Source organism: Ctenopharyngodon idella, chromosome 9, assembly GCF_019924925.1.
Source record: "Ctenopharyngodon idella isolate HZGC_01 chromosome 9, HZGC01, whole genome shotgun sequence".
Taxonomy (NCBI): Eukaryota; Metazoa; Chordata; class Actinopteri; order Cypriniformes; family Xenocyprididae; genus Ctenopharyngodon; species Ctenopharyngodon idella.
The window spans coordinates 8,686,468-8,709,138 of NC_067228.1; the positions used below are offsets into that span (position 1 = coordinate 8,686,468).

The window sequence follows — 22,671 nt, forward strand, 5'->3', positions numbered from 1 at the left end:
ATTTATTTTGGAATTGCTCTCACACACTGACATTTTAGTGTGACATTTGTGACTTTATTAAATGTTATGTGAATCCAAATTTAAAATTTACATACAGAAATGTAATTTTTGGCTTTCATGAATGTGAAAAGAAAAATTATATTTATTTTATAAACCTTATTTTTCTGTTAGCCAAATATCACATTCATAAATGTAAATTTTCAAAGTGCAAACCTCTTTTTTTTAAGATTTAAACATGAGATGAAAATGTATTTTGACTCTTGAATCTTCTAAAAACCTGAAAGCTATGAGAACAGTGGCTGTGTTTAAGGACTTGGCACTTAATCTGGACTGAAAGACTGTTGGACTCTGGCATATTGTTTTAATGTATATGACAATGATGACAATTGTTTGTTACTGTTTTTTTTCAAGCATTTAATAAAAAAATAAAAAAAACTACTTCTGCGACATATTAAACAATGCCATGACATTCTACTTTTTATGTATATAAGGTGTATTGAATGCAACGAAATTAACTCGTGACAAAATGTTCAAAAATCAGCTTTAGCTCATTTTATTTAATTCAACTGAACAAGAGCCCAAATTAATTTTGACGGTGTGTCAAAACCACTCGCACTTACTCTGTCAATAAACGTAAGAATTCTGTGAATTCCTCTTTTTCATACTTTTTACTTTACATTTACATATTTTATTCATGTATTTATGCATTGCCATGTTAAATATAATATACATTTTCTTCATAAATAATAGTAAAAAAAAATTATTTCTATTTCTTTACCACAGTAAGATTGCATGTATTATTTTTTAATTAATAATAGAACTGTTTTTAATCATATATGCTAAGGTAACTAACAGTTAACCATTTTACCTGTTTTACTGTATATTATTTTACCCATTTGTTCACGCAGTAAACGCCTGGCCACATGATGACGCTGTGCTTCAGTAGTTTCTTTTCACTACAGACGAAGAAGAAACGCACAGCGGCCACATGTGATGTTCAGAGAGGCTGAAAACATGGTGGAGAAGAGTGACATCCGCGTGGTTCGCTGCGGCGGCAGTAAAATGAACCTTAGACCTCCGATCATCTCAAATGACTCCAGGTATCCGCTAAATCAACTGAACTTTTGTGTCTGATTCTGTCTGTATATTCTCTAAATGTATCGTCTTAAATAAACATTGCGCCGTGTTGTGGAGGGAATGAAACTCCCAAAGTGATGTGTGATCAGTCTGTGAGCAAATTAAACTCATTGTGTGTCTAAACACTTGACTGAATGGCAGGTTCAACTGCATCTTTAAAATGTTATGGACATTGGTGATTGTTTAAACTGCTGATGAATTTGCTGTTGGTTTTGCTTTCAACGAAACAGACAACTACGTAAGGCTGTTCCAGACACACATCATGCTATTTCTTTATTAAAATATCCATAATAATGTACATCACTTCTGACATTAAAGTACAGATATTACAGGTTGAAAATCATTAAAATGTGAGTAATTGATGTGACCAGCCTGTGTCATTGTTGGGGGTTTTAAACCACAACATATTTTGATCCCATTTAAAAGGACCTCTTCCTAAAATAAAAAAAAAGATGGATATATATTTTCATCCAGAAAATATATATAGTGTGAGAAATGTTAAAAAAGCTAACATTCTGTTTCCAAAATAAAATAATTAGTTTTATTTTACGTTGTGCCAGTGTTATTTTTTGTATAATACTATTAGAATAATTAATTTAGTTATATTATATATTCTTTGTAATTAAAATGTTTATATAGTTTTTGTTTATTTCAGTTATTTTAAGTTATTTTATTACACCAAGTTAAAATGAAAATGAGAAATTTTATTTCCGTTAATGCTTATTTTATTTCCAATAATGAAAGTAGTTTTTGTTTTATTTCTTATTTTTAGGGCTGTCAAAAGATTACATTAAAATAATCACAGTTAAAAGTTCAATTCCATTTTATGGAAAGACAAATAAATGTGTGCATGTTGTGTCTGATAACTGCAGTGTGCATATGAATGAAATCACCGAACAAGAATCTTTTTTTTTTTTTCACAGTAAACCCCAGGCATGAAGTATTATTGCAAAGGCATTTTCTATATTACTTAAATGTAATGTCTCATGGTTGCAGGTTTGTGTTGTGCGCCTCTGGGGATTTAGTGAAGGTCTATAGCACACGTACAGAAGAGTGGCTCAATAGTCTGCAGGGCCACACCAACCAAGTTACAGGCATCGCCTTCAATCCTGCCAATCACCTGCAGGTGTGTGTGCATTACTTGAGTATAGAAAGGAGTTTATTTTGACTGGCTTACTTTATCCTTTACATAAACAACAATCTACTGCTTTTTATTAATTCTGCTGCAGGTTTACTCTTGCTCAGCAGATGGCACTGTTAAATTATGGGACTTCATTGACGGCATCCTTATCAAGGTACGGTTTGTGTTGTGAAAGAAGGCAAGGCTACTGTTACAGTAAAGACTTTCATTCCTTTCATGTTGTTTTTATTTTTATTTTTTCAGACATTTATCATTGGATACCCATTGTTTTCACTATATGTGTCCGATAAACATGAGGGAGTCATTTTCCTTCATCTTCCCATGGCTACAGATTCCATGAATGGTATGTATTTCACTGTTGAGTTGTAATGAAGTCATGTAGTTTACTGCCACATCCTTGATTAGGAGCAGAAACTCTTCAATCTCTTCAATACTGCATGAAGAAGATTTATTTTCCAACTCTGTAAAAGAGAAATATTGATATGTAAATAAAAATAATGTTGATATCAAGCATAGCCAGGCTTTTGACTGTCTGGTCCACATTGCAGCTTATTTTTGCAAAGAGCTGCCCACTTAAGGGGAGACACTACAGGCAAAAACACTGTTTTTTCAGGCACCTGTCAATTTTGAGATTTTGCGCTTTTTGGCTTTTCATAAAGTGTTTTTCCGGACTGGTGGAAAGAAAACATCCAAAACACACTTTTAAGTGTATATTTTATAGCACTTTATCTATTTGCATCTATAGATTTCAATTAGTTTTCTCAAAATGAGTTTTTTCTCCTGCTTTGAGTCAGAAATCTCCACTTCAGCAGAACTTATATACACCAAACTTTACAGTTTTATTCCTATCTATATTCTGAATGTTTTTACAGCGGGATTTGATGATCTATAATTTGCCTGTTTTTATACAACATTTTATTCTTAAAAAAAATGGTGAAAATAATTTTTTTTCTGGCTGTTGATAGTATTTTCTCATTTATGGAGTGATAAAAAGAGATGTCCAAAATTCCCTCTGTAAAAATCTTTGAATTTAATATGTCTAAAAAATTAAATGAGAATTTTAAACCTGACGTCATCCAATATTCAGTTTTTTTTTCTAGAAGTTTATGCAAATTAGCGCATATTTAATTAGACAACGCATCATTTGCATATTTAAACATAACATTTTAGAAAACTTGTAATACAAATAATGTTTGCAATTTTTAATATAATCAATCAGCTGGGGAAGTATGGTGATATCTATTAGTTATTTTTTTCCCCCCATTCACCTGGGTTGTCTTGCCTTAAACAGTAAGAAACCACCTGACTGACGCGTAAAAACCACCAACCACAGTTTACTTTGTTTTTTATGTGTGGTAGATCTAAAATTATGCAACAATAATAAACTGACATGAAAAAAACTAATTTAAATTATATCAAACGAATCTCAGCGAAACAGAGCAATATTAATTAATGTTAGTTACTCTAGCTCTCAAAGAGCTTATTGTTTTAATCTGACCGATTTAGAGGCTTTAAATGTACAAAATGGCCATTAATATATATGGCCATTAATATATGTGACCCTGGACCACAAAACCAGTCATAACGGTCATTTTTTTGAAATTGAGATTTATACATCATCTGAAAGCTGATTAAATAAGCTTTCCATTGATATAGGACACTGTTTGGTCGAGACACAACTATTTGAAAATCTGGAATCTCAGACTCAGGGTGCAAAAAAATCAAAATATTGAGAAAATGGCCTTTAAAGTTGTCCAAATGAAGTTCTTAGCAGTGCGTATCCACTCACAAAAGTACATTTTTTATATATTTACAGTAGGAAATTTACAAAATATCTTCATGGAACATGATCTTTACTTAATATCCTAATGATTTTTGCCCCATACAATGTATTGCTGGCTATTGCTACAAATATACCCGTGCGACTTATGACTGGTTTTGTGGTCCAGGGTCACATATCTGAATTACAGCTATATACAATGATATGAACTGTAATGATTTCAGCGGTTTTACCATATCAATTCAAGCCCAATATAATGAAACGTTGGAAAAAGTATCTGATCAATCCGAACCACCATCACAAGCACAGATGGAGCAGGGCATTTCTAAATGGTAGACATTGTTCATGGGTAGCTAATGAAGACCACAGGCGGGCATTATGCTAGTTTGTTACAAACCTACATAGTTTAACGCAGGAAGTAAGGCTGGAATTACTGACGATTTGTTTCAGGCATTTCAAAATCGGTTCTTTCTTTCAGGAGACTACAACTCCATTTGTCATGCACTTTGATCTTTGAAACTTTGCAGATCTTATATATTCACAAACAGCTATATTACACACTACGTGAAAGGTAATGTATATATAAAAAAAAGCATAATAGGGGCACGTTAAGTTAAGCCAGCCAATCAGATTTTGAAAGCAGGACCTTAACAAATCGGTTCATGAGGTGGAAGTTCATAAAACAGTTGAAGGCCATTGCATAGAAGGTAAATTTCCTGAGCTTTGTGCTTTGTGTGTCTGTATGTCCAGAGAGTTTCCAGTTGGTTTCCGCACATCTGCCCAAGTCAGCAGAGCAGGAGGTGGAGGTTAAAGAGCTATCTGTCGTTTGCAGTTATATCAGCCCAAACCCCAGCTGCACGGCCTTCGGTCAAGGGGTAAGAGCTCACTCATCACTTTCTTTTAGGGTGGTTATTACATCCTTTTTATTTTTTTTTTTTAAGTATTTGTCTGTTGATGAATATTTTGAAAGCATTTCAGCTCATAGCACAAGCTTGAGGTTTCTGTTTTGACTGCTTTTTAGTCCATTTCTAGGTGATACATTTCTTAATATCCACTGTACATTGATAGACGTTACAGGCAGGCGCAAAATGTTAAAACTTAGGGCTCATCACATGGCCATGCATTAAGAAAAACATTATGCCATCCTAAAAAAATCTGGGACTTAGCTGATGATGGTACCCTGCTAAAGTATAGGTCCTTTTCTATGTGTTCAAAAATCTATTAATGTAAAACAAACCATCTGATAATAAAATTGTACTTGCATCAATACAAAGACACAATGACAGCTTGAAATAGAAACAGATCATGGTTTAAAGGGTTAGTTCACCCAAAAAATGAAAATTCTGTCATTAATTACTCATCCTCATGCCGTTCCACACCTGTAAGACCTTTGTTCATCTTTGGAACACAAATTAAGATATTTTTCATAAAATCTGATGGCTCAGTGAGGCCTCCATTGACAACAAGATAATTAACACTTTCAATGCCCAGAAAGCTACTAAAGACATATTTAAAACAGTTCATATGAGTACTGTAGTTCAACCTTAATGTTATGAAGCGACGAGAATACTTTTTGTGTGGCAAAAAACAAGATAACGACTTTATTCAACAATATCTAGTGATAGGCGATTGCAAAGCTTCAAAGCTTTACGAATCTTTTGTTTCGAATCAGTGGTTTGGCGCGTGTATCAAACTGCCAAAATCACGTGATTTCAGTAAAGGAGGCTTTGTTACATCATAAGTGTTTCGAAATTTCAATGGTTCACCACTGGGGGGTGTGACTTTGGCAGCTTGATACATGCTACAAAAGATTTGTTTTAATTTCAACTCTCCCCACAGAGTCTGAAGCATGCTAGGGAATTTGCTAGAACTTTGCTGTGACTCATTTATTTTGAGTTCTGCTTAATATAATCAGTTATTGTGTTCACATAACTTTAAGTGCAATAAACTTTCAGTAATATTTGAGTGAGATGAAATCACTTCACTTAGTAAATTTGATGTTAGGTATTACAGTGTAGTGAAAAAAGACAAACCAACAGCCATTGTTTATATAGTTCTATATAAGGCCCCATTTATATTTGATTTGTTTTGGTTGATCTGATTGTAAGTACAATAAAATAAAATACTGATGTAAATAAGGTCCAAACCTAGGGATGTACCGGTACAGAGAAGCCAATGATTAGTTTCATGCTGTGGCCAATATTAAAATTCAAAACTATTTTGTGTAAATAAAATTAAAAATAAAAATTTAGTTATCACAACATTTTAATGTTCAGTATAAAAAGATATTCTTTTTGAGATTTGATTAATTACATTTAACTGTTATTAAATTAAATTATTAGTGTTTATAAAGATTAACTTTAGGTGACGATAGATGGCAGCAAAGTTAATCTAAGTGTAAAATATGAGAAATGAGCATGCACAATAAAACGTTATTAACTTTCGACCAATATTGGATAATTGCAAAAATCTATATTACCTTCTCACTACCAGACAGGAGCTGAAATCCAATTTACATTAATGTATGTTATTATTATTATGCAATATTAAACATTAGTTCATGTCTGGCTGTGTGAAGGTTGCTCTGGGTGAAAACTATGTCATACCTGCTCAGCTTGTTATGGATAAATCTGTCGGCATCCTTCTGCACAGTCATTGCCCGTGTAAGAGCGTTGATGTGGATAAGTAAACATGGTTGGAACCCCCTGTAGGTTAATTATTGTGGCACATCCTGGTGTTATTTTTGTAGACTGAGTACCGTGTGCAACCCTATTGCAGCTTTACTAGTTGTTTTGATAAACCCATTACACATCATGACTTCTCAACCTTATTTGTGGTTATGTACAAATAAGAAAGACCAGTACACTTCTTCAAGCTCAAGGAATTGAACCAGCAACCTTCCAGTTAGCTCGAGAGAAACAGTCGTTTCTTAACATTGTGTTTTTTGTAAATTGTGTTTTCAGGGGGAATACGTAGCATTTGCCGTGCACCTCCAACTTAATGTTTATTTCTTCAGGAAGCAGAAGACATACAGGTAATAACCCCTGTATCCTGAATAGCCTTTTTAAAGGTCAGAACATGTAGGAACATGTCCAACCACACTGCTTATTTAGTGGCCTTAGGGAACACATGACACGTGTTTTGGCTTTCTGTTGGTTTTTCAAATACCGCCACTTCTTTGTGAAAACAACAAAGTTGAGACAGCACAACCTTATAGAAATAGTTCACCTCAAAATGAAAATGGTCATTTACTCACCATCAAGTCATTTCAAAACTGAATGACTTCTATTGAACACAAAAGGTATTATTGATATTCACACTTTGAAATTTGATCAGTTATCATACCATTAAGTTGGTTTTTGAATAACAAGCACCCAGCAACTTCAACACATTTCTAACACTGATAGCTCTGTAAGGCTGCTTGAAAATTACATGTATTGTGAAAAATGCTATACAAATAAACATAACTCGACTTATTTATTGTATTATTTGGATAGGTAATCAAAAAAATTAGGTAAAAATGAATCAAATTTTTGAAACTAAGTAAAAAAAAAAAGTGTAGCTTAACACATCTCAAAACAAAGATAATGACATATTGCTTGACTGCACCCCTCCTCATTTTCTTTTATTACATGGATATTCTTTAAAAACATTTCCTTTTGTGTTGAATGGAAAAAAGTAAGTTTTCACTGATGTATAAATTTTCACTGTTTTTTTTTGTCCTCTTTGTAGTTTTTTTCTACAAGCCACAGATAAAAAAGGAGCCAAAAATGCATTCACGTGCTTAGCCTGTCACCCAACAGACGACTGTATCGCCACCGGTCATGAAGATGGAAAGATTCGCTTCTGGTAAGGCCAGTGTTTTAGTTCATATGTCGGTCACGTGATCAGAATTTGAGGTTTTGTTTAACTTACTTTGTTTTTGCTACAGGAGAAACTTCCATCAAAAAAAGGAGTATACATATTCCACGCTGCACTGGCATCACAATGCTGTGAACACTTTGTGTTTTACTCCAGAAGGTGGGTTTTGCTGTGGTATTGGGTGTGTTTCACACTTTTTCACCTCTTCCTCTGTGTTAAATGTGTGTCCCCATCTGAGAAAACACAACTCTTATTGTGTCTACAGGCACTAATCTGCTGAGTGGAGGCATTGAGTCAGTGCTTGTCCAGTGGCAGTATGGGGCAAACAACAAAAAAGAGTTCTTGCCACGTCTCGGAGGATCCATTTTACATGTATCTGCATCATCTGATGGGCAGTTGTTTTGCACCTCCCATTCAGACAACAGTAAGTCTTCAGCTTTGGGGTGAATCTCACACATTTCACTCCAAATATTGCAAATGCGATACTGATTTTATACAACAGTTCACTAAATAAGAAGTTAATATTGTTATTTTAAACACAATATTGTCTGTTTTTGCTAAATTTTGCAAACGAAAATATAAAGACAAAGCAGACCTGTTCGTCTCCGAGCAACACGCAGCAGTTTTTTTCATTTCTGAATCCGCGTTTTGAATGAATTGAGTGAACAAATGATTCAATTGAACATTCATAAAGAAAACCATTTACTTCACTCCTGAATGAATCAGTCGTTTGAACGAATCGAATGAATGAATGCATAACTCGGTGACTTAATCATTAAGACATTTACAGACACCTGCTGGCAGTTTTAGTGTCTTATTCAAAGTATAATTTAATTAAAAAATAATTTCATATCTCCACATTGATTAACAAAAATAAATACAATTTCAAAAAAATGGTATAGTTCACCCAAAAATTAAAATTAAAATAAAATGATCATTTACTCAACATCATGGTCCAAAAGTTTGTGTAATAAATTCTGTTAAATCAAATAAATTATTTCTTTCTGAAGCTACTTTTTTGTAATGTCTATTTGATGCTTTACACAATAATGACTTTAAATGATCCTTTGGCGGTAATTTCTCAGCCAAATTTGATGTGCGATTCATTTGTGATTAATTAGATTAATCACCACATCACATTATTAATTAGATACAAAATTTTATCGCTTGACAGCCCTAATATATATATAAAATTATGCTAAACAAAAAAATCCGGGAGGTTTTGTTCTAACCAGCTGTAAAAGTGAAACATCTTGTTGATTGCTTGGTTTTATATTTTTGTGGTATTTCACTGGTTAAACCCTCTCACCATGAAATCTAATTGGGCCAAAATCCCTCTACACAAAACAGTATCAATTACACTATCATGTAAATGTTTGAGGTAATTTAGATTTTTCACTTAAATTTAATAGAATTTTAGAATTCTTAAAGGATTAGTTCACTTTAAAATGAAAATTACCCCAAGCTTTACTCACCCTCAAGCCATCCTAGGTGTATATGACTTTCTTCTTTCTGATGAACACAATCGGAGAAATATTAATAAATACCCTGACACATCCAAGCTTTATAATGGCAGTAAGTGTTAGCAAATGAGTATGAGCTGAAGAAAGTGTCTCCATCCACATCCATTTGGTAACGCTTACTGCCATTATAAAGCTCGGATGCGTCAGGATATTTATTAATATTTCTTCGATTGTGTTCATCAGAAAGAAGAAAGTTGTATACACCTAGGATGGCATGAGGGCGAGTAAAGCTTGGGGTAATTTTCATTTTAAAGTGAACTAATCCTTTAAATTGGAAAAAAAAATAATTTTATTCAGCAAGGATACATTAAATGGATCAAAGGTGACAGCAAAGACATTTATAATGTCACAAAAGATTTCTATTTCAAATAAAAGCTGTTATTTGAACTTTCTATTCTTCAAAAATGTTTTTTGAACACCAAATCAGCATATTAGAATGATTTTTGCAGGATCATGTGACTGAAGACTGGAGAATTGGCTGCTGAAAATAAATTACATTTTGTGTCAAATTAGAGCACAGTTGTTTGAAATTGTAGTAATATTTCACAATATTTTTTACTGTATTTTAGATTAAATAAATGCAGCCTTTGTGAGCATATTAAAGTTCTTTTAAAAACATTTTAAAAAAATTCTTTCTCTGTGATTGGCTGTTAATTATATAATCTTGTAACATCACACTTGATTAAAAAACTGATTAAGCGAATGAGAATTTGGGCAGAAAGTGTCTCAAAAATAATGTTGCATTGCAAAAAAACTTTGTTGTAATTATGGATGAATTACAGCCTGGGCATTTTGTGAAATTCACCCTTCGAGTCAGCCTTTGCCCACACATTTCAGTATGGTATAATTTGGCACTGCTTTCTGGATTGTCATTTGCCTTCTCTTCCTCCTCAGAGATCACAGTTATCGAGAGCAGCTTCAAAGTGTCTGGAGTGATTCAGGGTTTAGTCAAAGGTTGGTAAAGTCTCATTTGCACAAACCGTTTGGATTTCACAACTATGGCAATAAAAGTTTATTTCTTCCGATGCTTTCAGGAGACGCCGTAATGATTGATCCGCGCAGTAAAGCTTTAGTGCTGAATGGGAAACCGGGTCATCTGCAGTTCTACTCCCTGCTACGTGACAAGCATCTCTACAATGTGAGTCTGAGGCAGTCAATGCTGTAATGAAACTCAACTTTTCTTAGGCATAAGCAAGTATATGGGGAAGTATGTGTTGCAAAAATGTATAATCACATGTTGTGTATTAGTTCCATCCTTGTGCGTTCTACTGACACAAGTCATATACTGTTGCAAGAACATATCAGGGGAAATCACGACCGCTGGGCCCCTTTTTATGTAAAACATTGTTTTTCTTATTTTGGATAAATGTGTGCATAACAGATTGTTACTTGTATTCTCAGCTGGCCATAGTGGAGCAAGAATATATTTATGAAGCGGGTCTGGATCAGTTTGAAGTGGTAAAGGCTGCCTTTGATGTAAAAGGGTCCTGGCTTGCTACAGTGGAGGAAAGGGGACAAAAATCCTCAGAATTGGAGTTTTTTCTCAAACTGTGGGCTTTTGATGAGACAACGCAAAGGTATTCATGCTAGCATGGAATGCACATTTGAATAATGTCAAATATATGATTTGTACAAGAATTGTACAATGTTGCCATATTTGTCATGGTCCACATGTAAATAACGTAAATCAACAATCAAAATGTAGGCACTTATCCTTCATCAAAACTGATAACAACCATAACATCATCATATAAACCATACATTTATTAGTAAATTTTTAAAAACTCAATTAAAGGGTTAGTTCACCCAAAAATTCTGCCATTAATTACTCACCCTCATGTCGTAAGACCTTCGTTCATCTTCTGAACACAAATTAAGATATTTTTGATAAAATCCGATGGCTCAGTGAGGCCTGCATCGCCAGCAATAACACTTTTTCAATGCACAGAAAACTACTAAAAACATATTTAAAATAGTTCATATGACTACAGTGGTTCAACCTTAATATTATAAAGTGACTAGAATACTTTTTGTGTGCCAAAAATAACAAAATAGCGACTTTATTCAACAATATGTAGTGATGGGCAATTTCAAAACACTGCTTCATGAAGCTTCCAAGATTTACAAATCATTTGTTTCAGAACAGTGGTTTTGAGTGTTTATCAACTGCCAAATTCACATGAACCATTGAAGTTTCAAAACACTTATGACGTAACAAAGCCTTGTTTACTGAAATCGTGGGATTTTTGCGCTCTGAACCACTGATTCGAAACAAAAGATTCGTAAAGCTTCAAAGCTTCATGAAGCAGTTTTTTTTAATCGCCCATCACTAGATATTGTGGAATAAAGTCGCTATTTTGTTATTTTTGGCACACAAAAAGTATTCTCGTCAACTTTATAATATTAAGGTTGAACCACTGTAGTCACATGAACTGTTTTAAATATTTCTTTAGAAGCTTTATGGGCATTGACAAAGGGAGTGTTCTTGCTGGCGATGCAGGCCTCACTGAGCCATCGGATTTTATCAAAAATATCTTAATTTGTGTTCCGAAGATGAACGAAGGTCTTATGGGTGTGGAACGACATGAGGATGAGTAATTAATGACTGAATTTTCATTTTGGGGTGAACTAACCCTTTAATACATAATACTGGAATATAAATATGCAAAATTCGAACATCGTAAATATTCACAGTTTGGAGTGTGAGGAATAATGCTGGTTTATGATTGCCATATGCCAGATGTCTCACTATTTTTACTCAAATTGTGAAAAAGTGTATTTTAAAAAGACTATTTATGATTACTTTGTTTATTAGTTGTTTATACATTTGCTTAGGGTTGTGTATCGCTTGAATTCTTACGATTCTGCTTCTTGATTCCGATTCTTATTGTTTCCTAATTTCGATTACAGTAAGGTAAAAAAAAAAAAAGCCATAGCAAAAACAACTACCCTAACTAATATAAATTTCAAGCATTACTAAAGACAAGTAAACACTCAGTAATTAAAAAATAACAAATAAACAAATTAGCAATTACACAAATAAATACAACTGAACAAAGATATGATTGAAATAAACAGTGTTTTAAGATTTTCAGGTATAACTATAATCAAATGTAAAATAACACTGCACTTTATAAATAAAATATACATTACAAATATAGTTACAGAAATTATTCAGTCAAGAACAGTGAGTGAATTTTCTGTCTTTTGTTTGATTTACATCATTATAGAGGCAGCAACAGGAATATTAGGCTGCTGTTACTTTAAGAGCTGCACGGATCCAATATACTGTTATACATACTGTTTTCTTTGTCAACTGTTTACGTTCACTTAAGACATACCCGACTGTGTTTATTAGAATACTTTGACATATTTGTGTGTGTATTTGTCCATTCAAATGCAAAAAGACACGGAAGAGAACAAAGAAAACAGTGCACGGGTTTTCTTTCGCTTGAATGGTTTAAAGACGTATTAAAATGCACACAAAGGAATCGATAAGAGGAATTAAAATTTTAATTTTGTAACAAGTATCCGATTCCAGAATTGGAATTGATTTTCGGTTTGCCATAGAACTTTCTGCCAGCAGTGGCAAAAAATTATATATTTTATACACTATTGTCCAAAAGTTTGGTGTCAGTGATTTCTTTTAAATGTTTTTGAACATATGTCTCTTATGCTCACCAAGACTACATTTACTTTTACAAAAAACAGTAATATTGTTAAATTTAACAATTTAAAATAACTGATTTCTATTTTATTAATTTTAAAATTAATTTATTGGTATGCTGACAAAGCTGAATTTTCAGCATCATTATTCCAGTCTTCAGTGTCACATGATGCTTCAGAAATCTTTCTAATATGCTGATTTGCTGCTCAGGAAAGATTTTTTATTATCAATGTTGAACACAGTTGTGCTGTTATCTGGAAACCGTTATTTAATTGATCAAATAATCCTGATATAAATGTAAGTTCAAACGAACAGCTTTTATTTGAAACAGAAATCTTTTGTGACATTCTAAATGTCTTTACTGTCTCTTAATGATCAGCTTAGTCCTTGCAGAATTAAAGTTTAATTTCTTTCAAAAAAAGAAATGCACTTTAAACTTTCGAACGGTAGTGTAGAACTCTTCATATATTTCTAAACCGACTTTATTTCTGGATTGTAATTGTGTATTGTTCTGTCCCATTAGCTTCGTACTGAACACTACCATCACTGCCGCCCACATGGATCGGATTATATCCATGTGCTTCAGCTCTTCTGAGGAGACCACCATGCTGGTGACCACAGCAGAAGACGGCCAGTTCAAAGCATGGTGTCAGGATGCTGACGAAGACACACAACGTGAGTCAAACCCTCCAGACGTTTGCAAAGGTGTTAGTGTTGGCTTGAGAAGTCAAACACCAAAGGTCATGAGTCTGAATCCAGACATACCTGTCTCACCGCAACATTTCCATTTGTGTTTTAGAGGACCAGAACTTCTGGTCGTGTGATTTTGTGGGAAGCTACCATAACTTAAAGCCCAAAAACTGCAGTTTCTCAGCCGATAGCTCTCTCCTGGCGGTGAGCTTCCAAGAAGTCATCACCATATGGAGCCCGGACACCTGGGAGCTGCTCACCACCCTCTGCCAGCCACCTGGAGAAATAAGGTGATACTAGATGTTCCCTGTCTTCAAATCAGCCAGTCTAAACTCTTTCTGATGTGTTTTGAATATATTTCACAGCTTCCTTATTAAAAACTTACAGCCTTTAGAGGTGTATTCCATTCAGTGCAGTGGGCTGCATTCACTGAGCTCTTTTCAGACTGTCCGCACAGTTGAATGGTGGTAACTTAGCAATTAATTTTTAGATGCTGGCCAGACAGACTGGGGATTCAGTCCTGTTTAAGGAGCTGGATGCAAGCCATCCTCTGCAGGGTCACCAGGGACACACAGTTTCACTCTGTGTCATTGTTTTTAATAAAAGGAAGTTCGTTAGGTGCAGCTAGGGTACATCACGATAAAAAGTACATGACATTTCTTGTCAACAACTGTTCTCAGTTCTTCCTTACCTCCCTGTATCACACAAGCAGTAAATTGTGTTGTCAAAAATATTATTTTTTTTTCGATACTGAAATTTGAAATGGTTTCAGTACTAATTTTCCACAGTATCGAAATTTAATTAGTAAATTTCGAAAGAGCGAAGATTCTCATTTCAGAGCAAAGCTTCTCATTTCATGGTAAATGGTGCAAACTTTATCTCTGCATGTGATGTGAGTTTAACACATATTTGGGAATGCAGCATGCACCATGAAAATCTTTATTTTTATTTTAATAAATAATTTATTATTATTATTATTAACAGAGCTATCGGGCTGGATAAATCTTAGACAACAGGGTTTCTGTTGATAAGAAAACCTTTTGATAATGATCAAAAGTAAATTCGAGACATTTCAGATTTTATGGGCCCTATCATATACACGGCGCAATGCAGCGCCAGGTGCGACAAGTGTTTTTTGCTAGTTTCAGCCTGACGCAGTTATCGTTTTCACGTCCTGCGCCACGTTGTTTAAATAGCAAATGCACTCGCACCCGTCTGTTCGCCCATGGGCGTGCTGGTCTGAAAATGAGGTGTGTTCAGGTGCATTGTTGTCGCGTTGCTATTTTGAGGCAACTGAAATAGACTGCGCCATTGACCAACAAAAACCTGGTCTAAAGTCAATGGCACGATATTTTTTTTATTTAAAGAGTGTTTAGTAATATGCGCCTATATGCAGGTGCGCGCACATACACTCTACTTATTACACACATAGGGACACGCAGCAGCACACAAACATGCTAAATATTAAAAATAAAAGGATTACAGTGTAAAAGATTATTATTGTGTGCATAAAGAAAAAAAAAATGCTTTGGTGGAATCCGGCTTGTCCTGTAGATGGTCTGCATGTGTTTCCTCTCTGGAGAAGCGTTCAGTTTTTCCGCTTGCAAATCCCGCTATGTAAATAGCGAAACTGCCGTGGCGTGAGCGCAGCTGGCTTTTAAAGGGAATGGGAGATGAGACTCTGATTGGTTTATTGCACGTTATGCCTAAAACACACTCATTATTCATTAAGAGAGTAGGGACAACCCTTTTAGACCATGCGCCGGGCGCGCCATTTTTTCCCGTTGTTAAACTAGCAAAAGTGGGTTCGGACATGACCTAAGTGCACTTGCGGCATGCGCTTCAGACCATGAGCTTAGATCGTTAAAATAGGGCCCTTTACCCTTAAAGGGATAGTTCATCCAAAAATGAACACTTAAAAAACCAAGCACAGCAATTGTGATGGTGATCCATACGACCCCAGTGGATGAATCAATGTCTTATGAAGCAAACCAATAGGTGTGTGTAAGAAAAATAACGCTTCTGCATTACTTCTCGCACTTGTGAAAGCTTCAACACAATGTCAAGTGTCACCATGTCCCCCTCATGACAGTAGACTGGAAGCATTGATTTATAGTTGTTAAACTTAAAAACATTGGTATTTTTCTTAAACATACCTGTCGCTTCGCTTCAGAAGATTGTGGTTGTATGGATTACAGTCACGATCACTGTGCTTATGGCACTGCATGGGACGGCTCGGTACAGAACGGTACGGCTCACTTAAATAGTACCACCTCGGTTGAGGTTCCAAGCGAGCCGTACCAATACTAAATGTGACGCGTAAACACTGCAGATCACTTATTGGTCAGAGAGAATCGTCACTACCAGCGTCATTGAATTTGAAACACAAGACACCAAACCCGCTAGATTTAAATAGTCAGTAACAGCCACCGCAGTATCATTTGTTCGCGAAACAACTTGCTTTAAACAACCGTCGCATACAACTTGAAAAAAGAAATGGCTGTATCGTGGTCAGTAGATGAGGTGCAGACTCGTTGGTAGCCCAGAAGGGGATCCACGACAGTGGAGGCGGTGCAACTATGCGATCAGTTTATAATCCCACCCACTTTGAAGCGGGACTAAACTGCAGTGGGAAAAGTAAAGCGAGCCGAGTAGTACCATCCAGTGGAAAAGTGCCAACTGAGATTTTCAAGTGTCAACTGAGAGGCACACAATCACTTGCATTATATTGACTCACAGAAATGGATCATTTTCATAAACATTTCATTTGTATTTATCTGAAGAAAGAAAGTAATATACATCAGGGATGGCATGATGGCATTTTATGTTTTTGGGTGAACTTTCCCTTTAATGTTGTGGCAATGCTTACTTGTATCAAAAATGTATTAAATATCAATCTTTTTTTAACTATTGTATCGTAGTTAGAATTTCAAGGATCGTGGCAACACAAGTAAATTGGCCTTAAAGGAAGTGTTCAGCCAAACATGAAAAATCTGTAATTTAAGTTTGATTATTTTTGTAATTGCAAAAAAAAAACATGGACAGTACATTAAGTGTCTTTTGTCATATGACAACATGACAGAATTTTCACCTTTTGGGTAAACTATTCTTTAAAGTTTAATATTTTACTGTATTATGTACTGTATTATGAAGCATAGAAGGTAAGTATGTAGTTAATAATAATTCGAAATTTCAGCGAGTGCTAAATCTGCTTTGTACAGTATTTCCAATCCTCTCACACTGATTTGGTGAGCCATAAAGTCGTGGGCAGCTTTGCGCCATATTTGATTTATATTATCTCACGAAAAAGTGCATCTGTTTGATTATTTGTAGACTTGGGTACAATTCTAAGAAGTCAGTCATATTTATTGTAAATGTTTTTTGATAATGTTCGTTGCTGTTGTATCACAGTTTCTGATTAACAGTAAGGCAACTGATTATCATGCACTGAGACTAATCTGATGAAATATGTAAGTGACATGGGCCTTTCTGATCACGGTGGTCTTTGAATTGTTGAAACTAACTAAAGGCAGCTACTCTGATCTACCAGGGACCTTTGTTTCGGCCGATTAAGCTGCTCCAAATACCTGCTTGGCACCACCACCAACAACCTTCTCTGCTGCTGGAATCTCCTCACTTGTGCATGTAAGTGCTCATTAATATTGGTTCAGTTGCTTTTAAAATTTTGTTATGAGGCATCAATTGAACAAGCCAGCTTAAATGGATAGTTCAGCCAAAAAAGAACATTTTTGAAACAATCTGTAGACATAAAAATACATATAAAATATGACATAAAAATATAAAAATATATAAAATGGCATTTCATAGCAAACATGGCTGTCAAGCTCCAAAAAGCACCATTTTGAATCTGAATCTGTCATATGGACTGCTTTTATGGCACTTTCATGGGCTTTTTGGTCCTTTTAGGAGTTTGACAGCCCTTGGTTATTATAAACGTTTGAAAAAAACAACAGTATACAGGTTTGAAGCAACATGAGAGTGAGTAATGCCAGGACTTTTATTTTTGTGTGAACTTCTCCTTTTAACTAGATTTGTTCAGCCTGGTTTGGTTTTGCATGGTCAGTTTTATGTAATGTCAAATCTCCTTTGCTCACAGTGGAATGGAGCACATCTTTGGAAGTTTCCAAGCTGCAGCCAGACCCCTTGTCAGAAAATGTGGCTGCCTTTTCATACCAGTCTAAACATACAGACCGTAAGTGTTTGAACGGTCATCGCTTCTTGACATTCTTCATCTCCTTAGAGTTTGATTAGCAATATACGTAGCAAGAAAAGAAACAAAGAGCATCAATCATAAATACACACTTATTTATGATTGATGCTCTTTGTTTCTTTCTTTAATGTATCATTAAGAGTTAAGCACAAGCTGCTTTTAATGTGTTCTTTGGTCTCTGTACAGTGTTTGTTTTCAAACCCAGCGAACCACGGCCTCTGTTCACCCAGAAGAAAGTGTGTTCAGAGAAAGTACATCGTGCCATCTTTGTTCCTCGAGAGGAGCCGTTGAACAAATGTGACGAAAGTTCTCAGTGGCTCAACAGATCTCAGCTGTATTTCCTCACCCAAAACACGGTACTTCAGTGATAATTCTAATCACATAACGGCCTGAAAACGCATAGAAACATAACCGTAGGACAGTGTAAATGTTTTTTTTTGTTGTTGTTTTTGTTTTTTAATCTATTTTTTTCCCCTCCAGATTTAGATGAAGGGTTCCCACAGCAGTGGAAAACCTGGGTTTTTAAATCGTGTTTTTAAGACCTGGAAAATACAAAACATTAACAAAATCCTCAAAAAATGTATTTTAAAAATTTTAATTAACTTAATTTTAACTTAAAGGGTTAGTTCACCCAAAAATGAAAATTCTGTCATTTATTACTCACCCTCATGTCGTTCCACACCCGTAAGACCTTCGTTGATCTTCGAAACGCAAATTAAGTTATTTTTGTTGAAATCTGATGGCTCAGTGAGGCCTGCGTAGCTAGCAATGACATTTCCTCTCTCAAGATCCATTAATGTACTGAAAACATATTTAAATCAGTTCATGTGAGTACAGTGGTTCAATATTAATGTTATAAAGCGACGAGAATATTTTTGGTGCACCCAAAAAACAAAATAACGACTTATATAGCCATCACTATATAAGTCGTTATTTTGTTTTTTTGGCGCACCACAAATATATCCCTGTTGCTTTATAATATTAATATTGAACCATTAATGGACCTTGAGAGAGGAAATGTCATTGCTGGCTATGCAGGCCTCACTGAGCCATCAGATTTCAACAAAAATATCTTCATTTGCGTTTCGAAGATTAACGAAGGTCTTACGGGTGTGGAACGACATGAGGGTGAGTAATAAATTACATTATTTTCATTTTTGGGTGAACTAACCCTTTAAGTTACTTAAGAAAAATATTTTTAATTATCAATTATTTTAAAATTTGATATTTATTATAAATAATCAATATTATTTATTATATTAAATTATTAAATGTAAATATATGTATACAATATATTAAAAAAGTAATCAATTAATTATATAATAAATCATTTTAAAAACAAGAGCTAGATACGGCTTAAATAGATCTTTGTGGGTGCAACCTCAATAAAACTAAATAAGGAAAAATATTATCCAGCAATTGTGAACAACTGGCAAGTCATGAAAAAGTGTGGGTACTGTGTAAATGTGTTTTAGTGTTATATTGTGCATATTGTGTCCTGACATTTTACTAAAATTAACTGTTTTTAATTATCAGGATTTATTGACCTTCAGCATTGCAACAGAGGAGGACAGAATGTTGTCATCAAGTAAACGGGTACAGTTCTTTTTCTTAAACTGCCCTTATGCTCATTTGTTTTGAGGGGCCCCAAAGTAATTTTTTATATGTGTCTCTTTGGTACAGCTTGTCATTGATGACAGCGTTGCTGTTACGCCATTTTACCTGCTGTTGGGCAAACACCGACAGCAGCAGCAGAAACTCGACACACCATCCCACGCAGCGGCTGAAAAACCCAAACACACACAGGGCTCTGTTACCATCAAAGAAGTAAGTAGGGTGGGCTCTCTATTCATTATATTATAGATATTATATTATCGTTTTGAATGAAATTGGTAAATAAATTTATCAGAAATAACAGTAGACAGTTTATGATACAAAAGTGTTCTATTTCAAATAAATGCTGTTTTTTTATTTCTATTCAATGAATAGAAGAATAGAAAAAAATGTATCATGGTTTCCCCAAAAGTATTAAGCGGCCAAAGCTAATAATAATAAAGTTTCTTGAGCACCAAATCAGCATATTAGATTGATTTCTGATTCAGCTTTGCCGTTACAAAGCGTACATATATTATATTATAATCAAAATATAGCCAAAAAAGGCATAGAAACGTCACAATATTTCTTTCTTTTTTTTTACTTTTTTTTTTATTTATCATTACTGAACAATGACAAACATTAACAGGCAAACAGTCAAAACATGGTTATCTGTATTCTTTCTGGATTTTAGGTAGGAAAAAAAGATGCTTGAATAGAAGACAAACAAATGGGTTGCATTATATATTCACATATATTTACATACACTTATTCATATATGTAGACATATTCAACCAGGGTACCTCCAAATATAAATACATGAACACAACCCATTCCTCCCTTCACAAACAAATATCCCTCTTTTCACTTTGTTTTGACTTGTACACAGTCCATTTTCGCCAGTGTCTTTCAAAAGTCTCCCCTTCTAATCTCAGTTTAAATGTCAGCCTTTCTATATTATATATTTCTGTCACAATCTGTTCCCATTGTATTTTCATTTGGGGCGATTTATTTTGCTGCTTTTTTCTCTGCTATTAGTAGAATTCTCAGTAAATATTTATCAGTGTTATTCACTGAATCGAGTATATGTCCAAGGAATAGAATATACCTCCGGTTTCACAGACGAAGCTTAAGCTAGTCCTAGACTAAAATGCATGTTTGAGCTGTTTTAACTGAAACAACCTGCACTAGCATATCTTAAAATATGTCAGTGCCATTGTTTTGTCTCAAGATGCACACCAGTAATGTTTTTTTTTTTTTTTTCCTAGTGTACGTTTATAAAAGCTACTTAAATGTCCTAATTGAACTAAGGCCTAATCCTGGCTTAGGTGAAACCGGATCATAACATGTATCCTCTATCTCAATCTCTAAAATCTCCTGTATAATTGTATTTCTTTCCAAAACACTTTTAAAATTGGGCAAGACCAAAAAAATATGTAAATGATCAGCTGATCATGTCCCACATTGCCACCAACAAGATCCTTGATTTGTTACTTCTTGTTTTAGCTTTCAGTTATGGAGTAATAAAGAAACATATTACAATATTGCTTTATTTCACCAATATGTAATATCACCCAGCCCTAATTTCAAGCCATGGGGTGATAATTGGAAAATGGATGTTTTTTAATTCTTGTAACATCTTTCCTCTGTTTTTTTTTTTTTAGTTATTACACACACCAGCTCATGTTCTACCTGCTGCTTCAGTCCTGTGCTCAATGTTTGTCGGTTCCCTCCTGATCTCCAACACTGGAGTCCGGTAAGACCCTTCTCTGGTTTTTCTTCACATGCAAAAATGGATATCTTTGAATATGTTTTCTTTAAAAGTTAACCGCAGTAAACATGCCTATTTCTCAGTTTCTCTTCTCCTTTTTTTTCTGAGATGCTCTGTAATACAAGAACATAACTTGTACATTTTATACTTTTTGCTTTTGCTGGAATGCCCGCAGAGAGGAAAGGGAGTCTTCAGAGCAGGAAATGGACAGTGAAAAAGAGGAAGATGACTCTGAGGGGGAAATGGAGACACGTGATAGTCAGCAGGAGCTCAGAGCCCAGGGTTCAGTTGATGAGGTGACGCCGAAGCTTTCTAAAGCACAAGAGAGGGAACTGAAGAAGGTCAGAAAGACTGACTTTAGCTGGATGGCTGGCCTCATTGACTCCAAACCGTGATGAAGCAATTTCATAATCCTATTAATGTGGTTTTTTTTTTTTTTTTGTTATTCTTCTCAACTTACTTCAGATCCAGAATGGTGACTGGTTTGCAATTGTTTATTTGGATTGCAGCAACCCATTAGTGGTTTGATGAATGAGGATTGAGGACAAGAATGCTATTTTGTAACTCTGACTGTTAGTGTAATGTAACTGTTTCATCGACAATAATTTATAAAGAACTTTTTGAACGGTGTGCTGTGAAAAATTTATTTCAATGTGTTTGTGCATTGATTTTGTAACTTTCTGGTAAACAAATATTCATAAAAAATATTAACACTGTGTATATATATACTACTGTATATATATATATATATATATATACAGTAGTCAACATTTGAAGTGGATCAAAACCTTTTGTCAAAGTTGTCCTAAAACCTTCTTCTTAGGACAACTTTTATTAACTTTTTTGATCCACTTCAAATGTTGACGACTATTATTTTTTTAATATATATATATATATATATATGTGTGTGTTTTGATGGTTTATGAGTGGTTTTGGTCAAATGTTAGCTGGTCATGTGTTGGTAACACGTCCGTTACTGCAATCTTGTTGTTGTTCTCCTTCTGTGTACTAAAGTAAACTACAGACAAGGTAAACAATGTCAACCCCCTATGTATTAGAACTGTTTTCCAGGAAATGTATCAAAGGTCATGGTTATGATATGGTTTTTTAGGACTGATACTGTACAAAATGAATTGCTCAGGACGCCAGCTATTTCACACGTGCACACTTCTTTTTGAAACACTAAGGAGAATATCTTATCTCTTACTCATGTCTGGATTTCTAGTTCAAGCAAAGTCGAATTTCACTTGAGCTTTGCTCCCACTTCGCTTCAGGTT

At 34.6% G+C, this 22,671-nt stretch overlaps 1 protein-coding gene across 1 annotated transcript; it reads left to right on the top strand.

Moving 5' to 3' along the window:
- Positions 1 to 932: 932 nt before the first annotated feature.
- On the top strand, positions 933 to 22,024 carry wdr75 (WD repeat domain 75). Its single transcript, XM_051906807.1, has 21 exons — positions 933 to 1,100; positions 2,134 to 2,263; positions 2,367 to 2,432; positions 2,522 to 2,621; positions 4,809 to 4,933; positions 7,022 to 7,092; positions 7,791 to 7,907; positions 7,990 to 8,078; positions 8,185 to 8,343; positions 10,337 to 10,396; positions 10,477 to 10,580; positions 10,844 to 11,019; positions 13,633 to 13,784; positions 13,909 to 14,089; positions 17,350 to 17,444; positions 17,917 to 18,012; positions 18,217 to 18,386; positions 19,567 to 19,626; positions 19,714 to 19,857; positions 21,288 to 21,379; positions 21,570 to 22,024. The coding sequence occupies exons 1-21, from the start codon at positions 994 to 996 to the stop codon at positions 21,787 to 21,789; spliced, it is 2,514 nt and encodes an 837-aa protein (XP_051762767.1). The 5' UTR covers positions 933 to 993; the 3' UTR covers positions 21,790 to 22,024.
- The last annotated feature ends 647 nt before the right edge of the window (positions 22,025 to 22,671 follow it).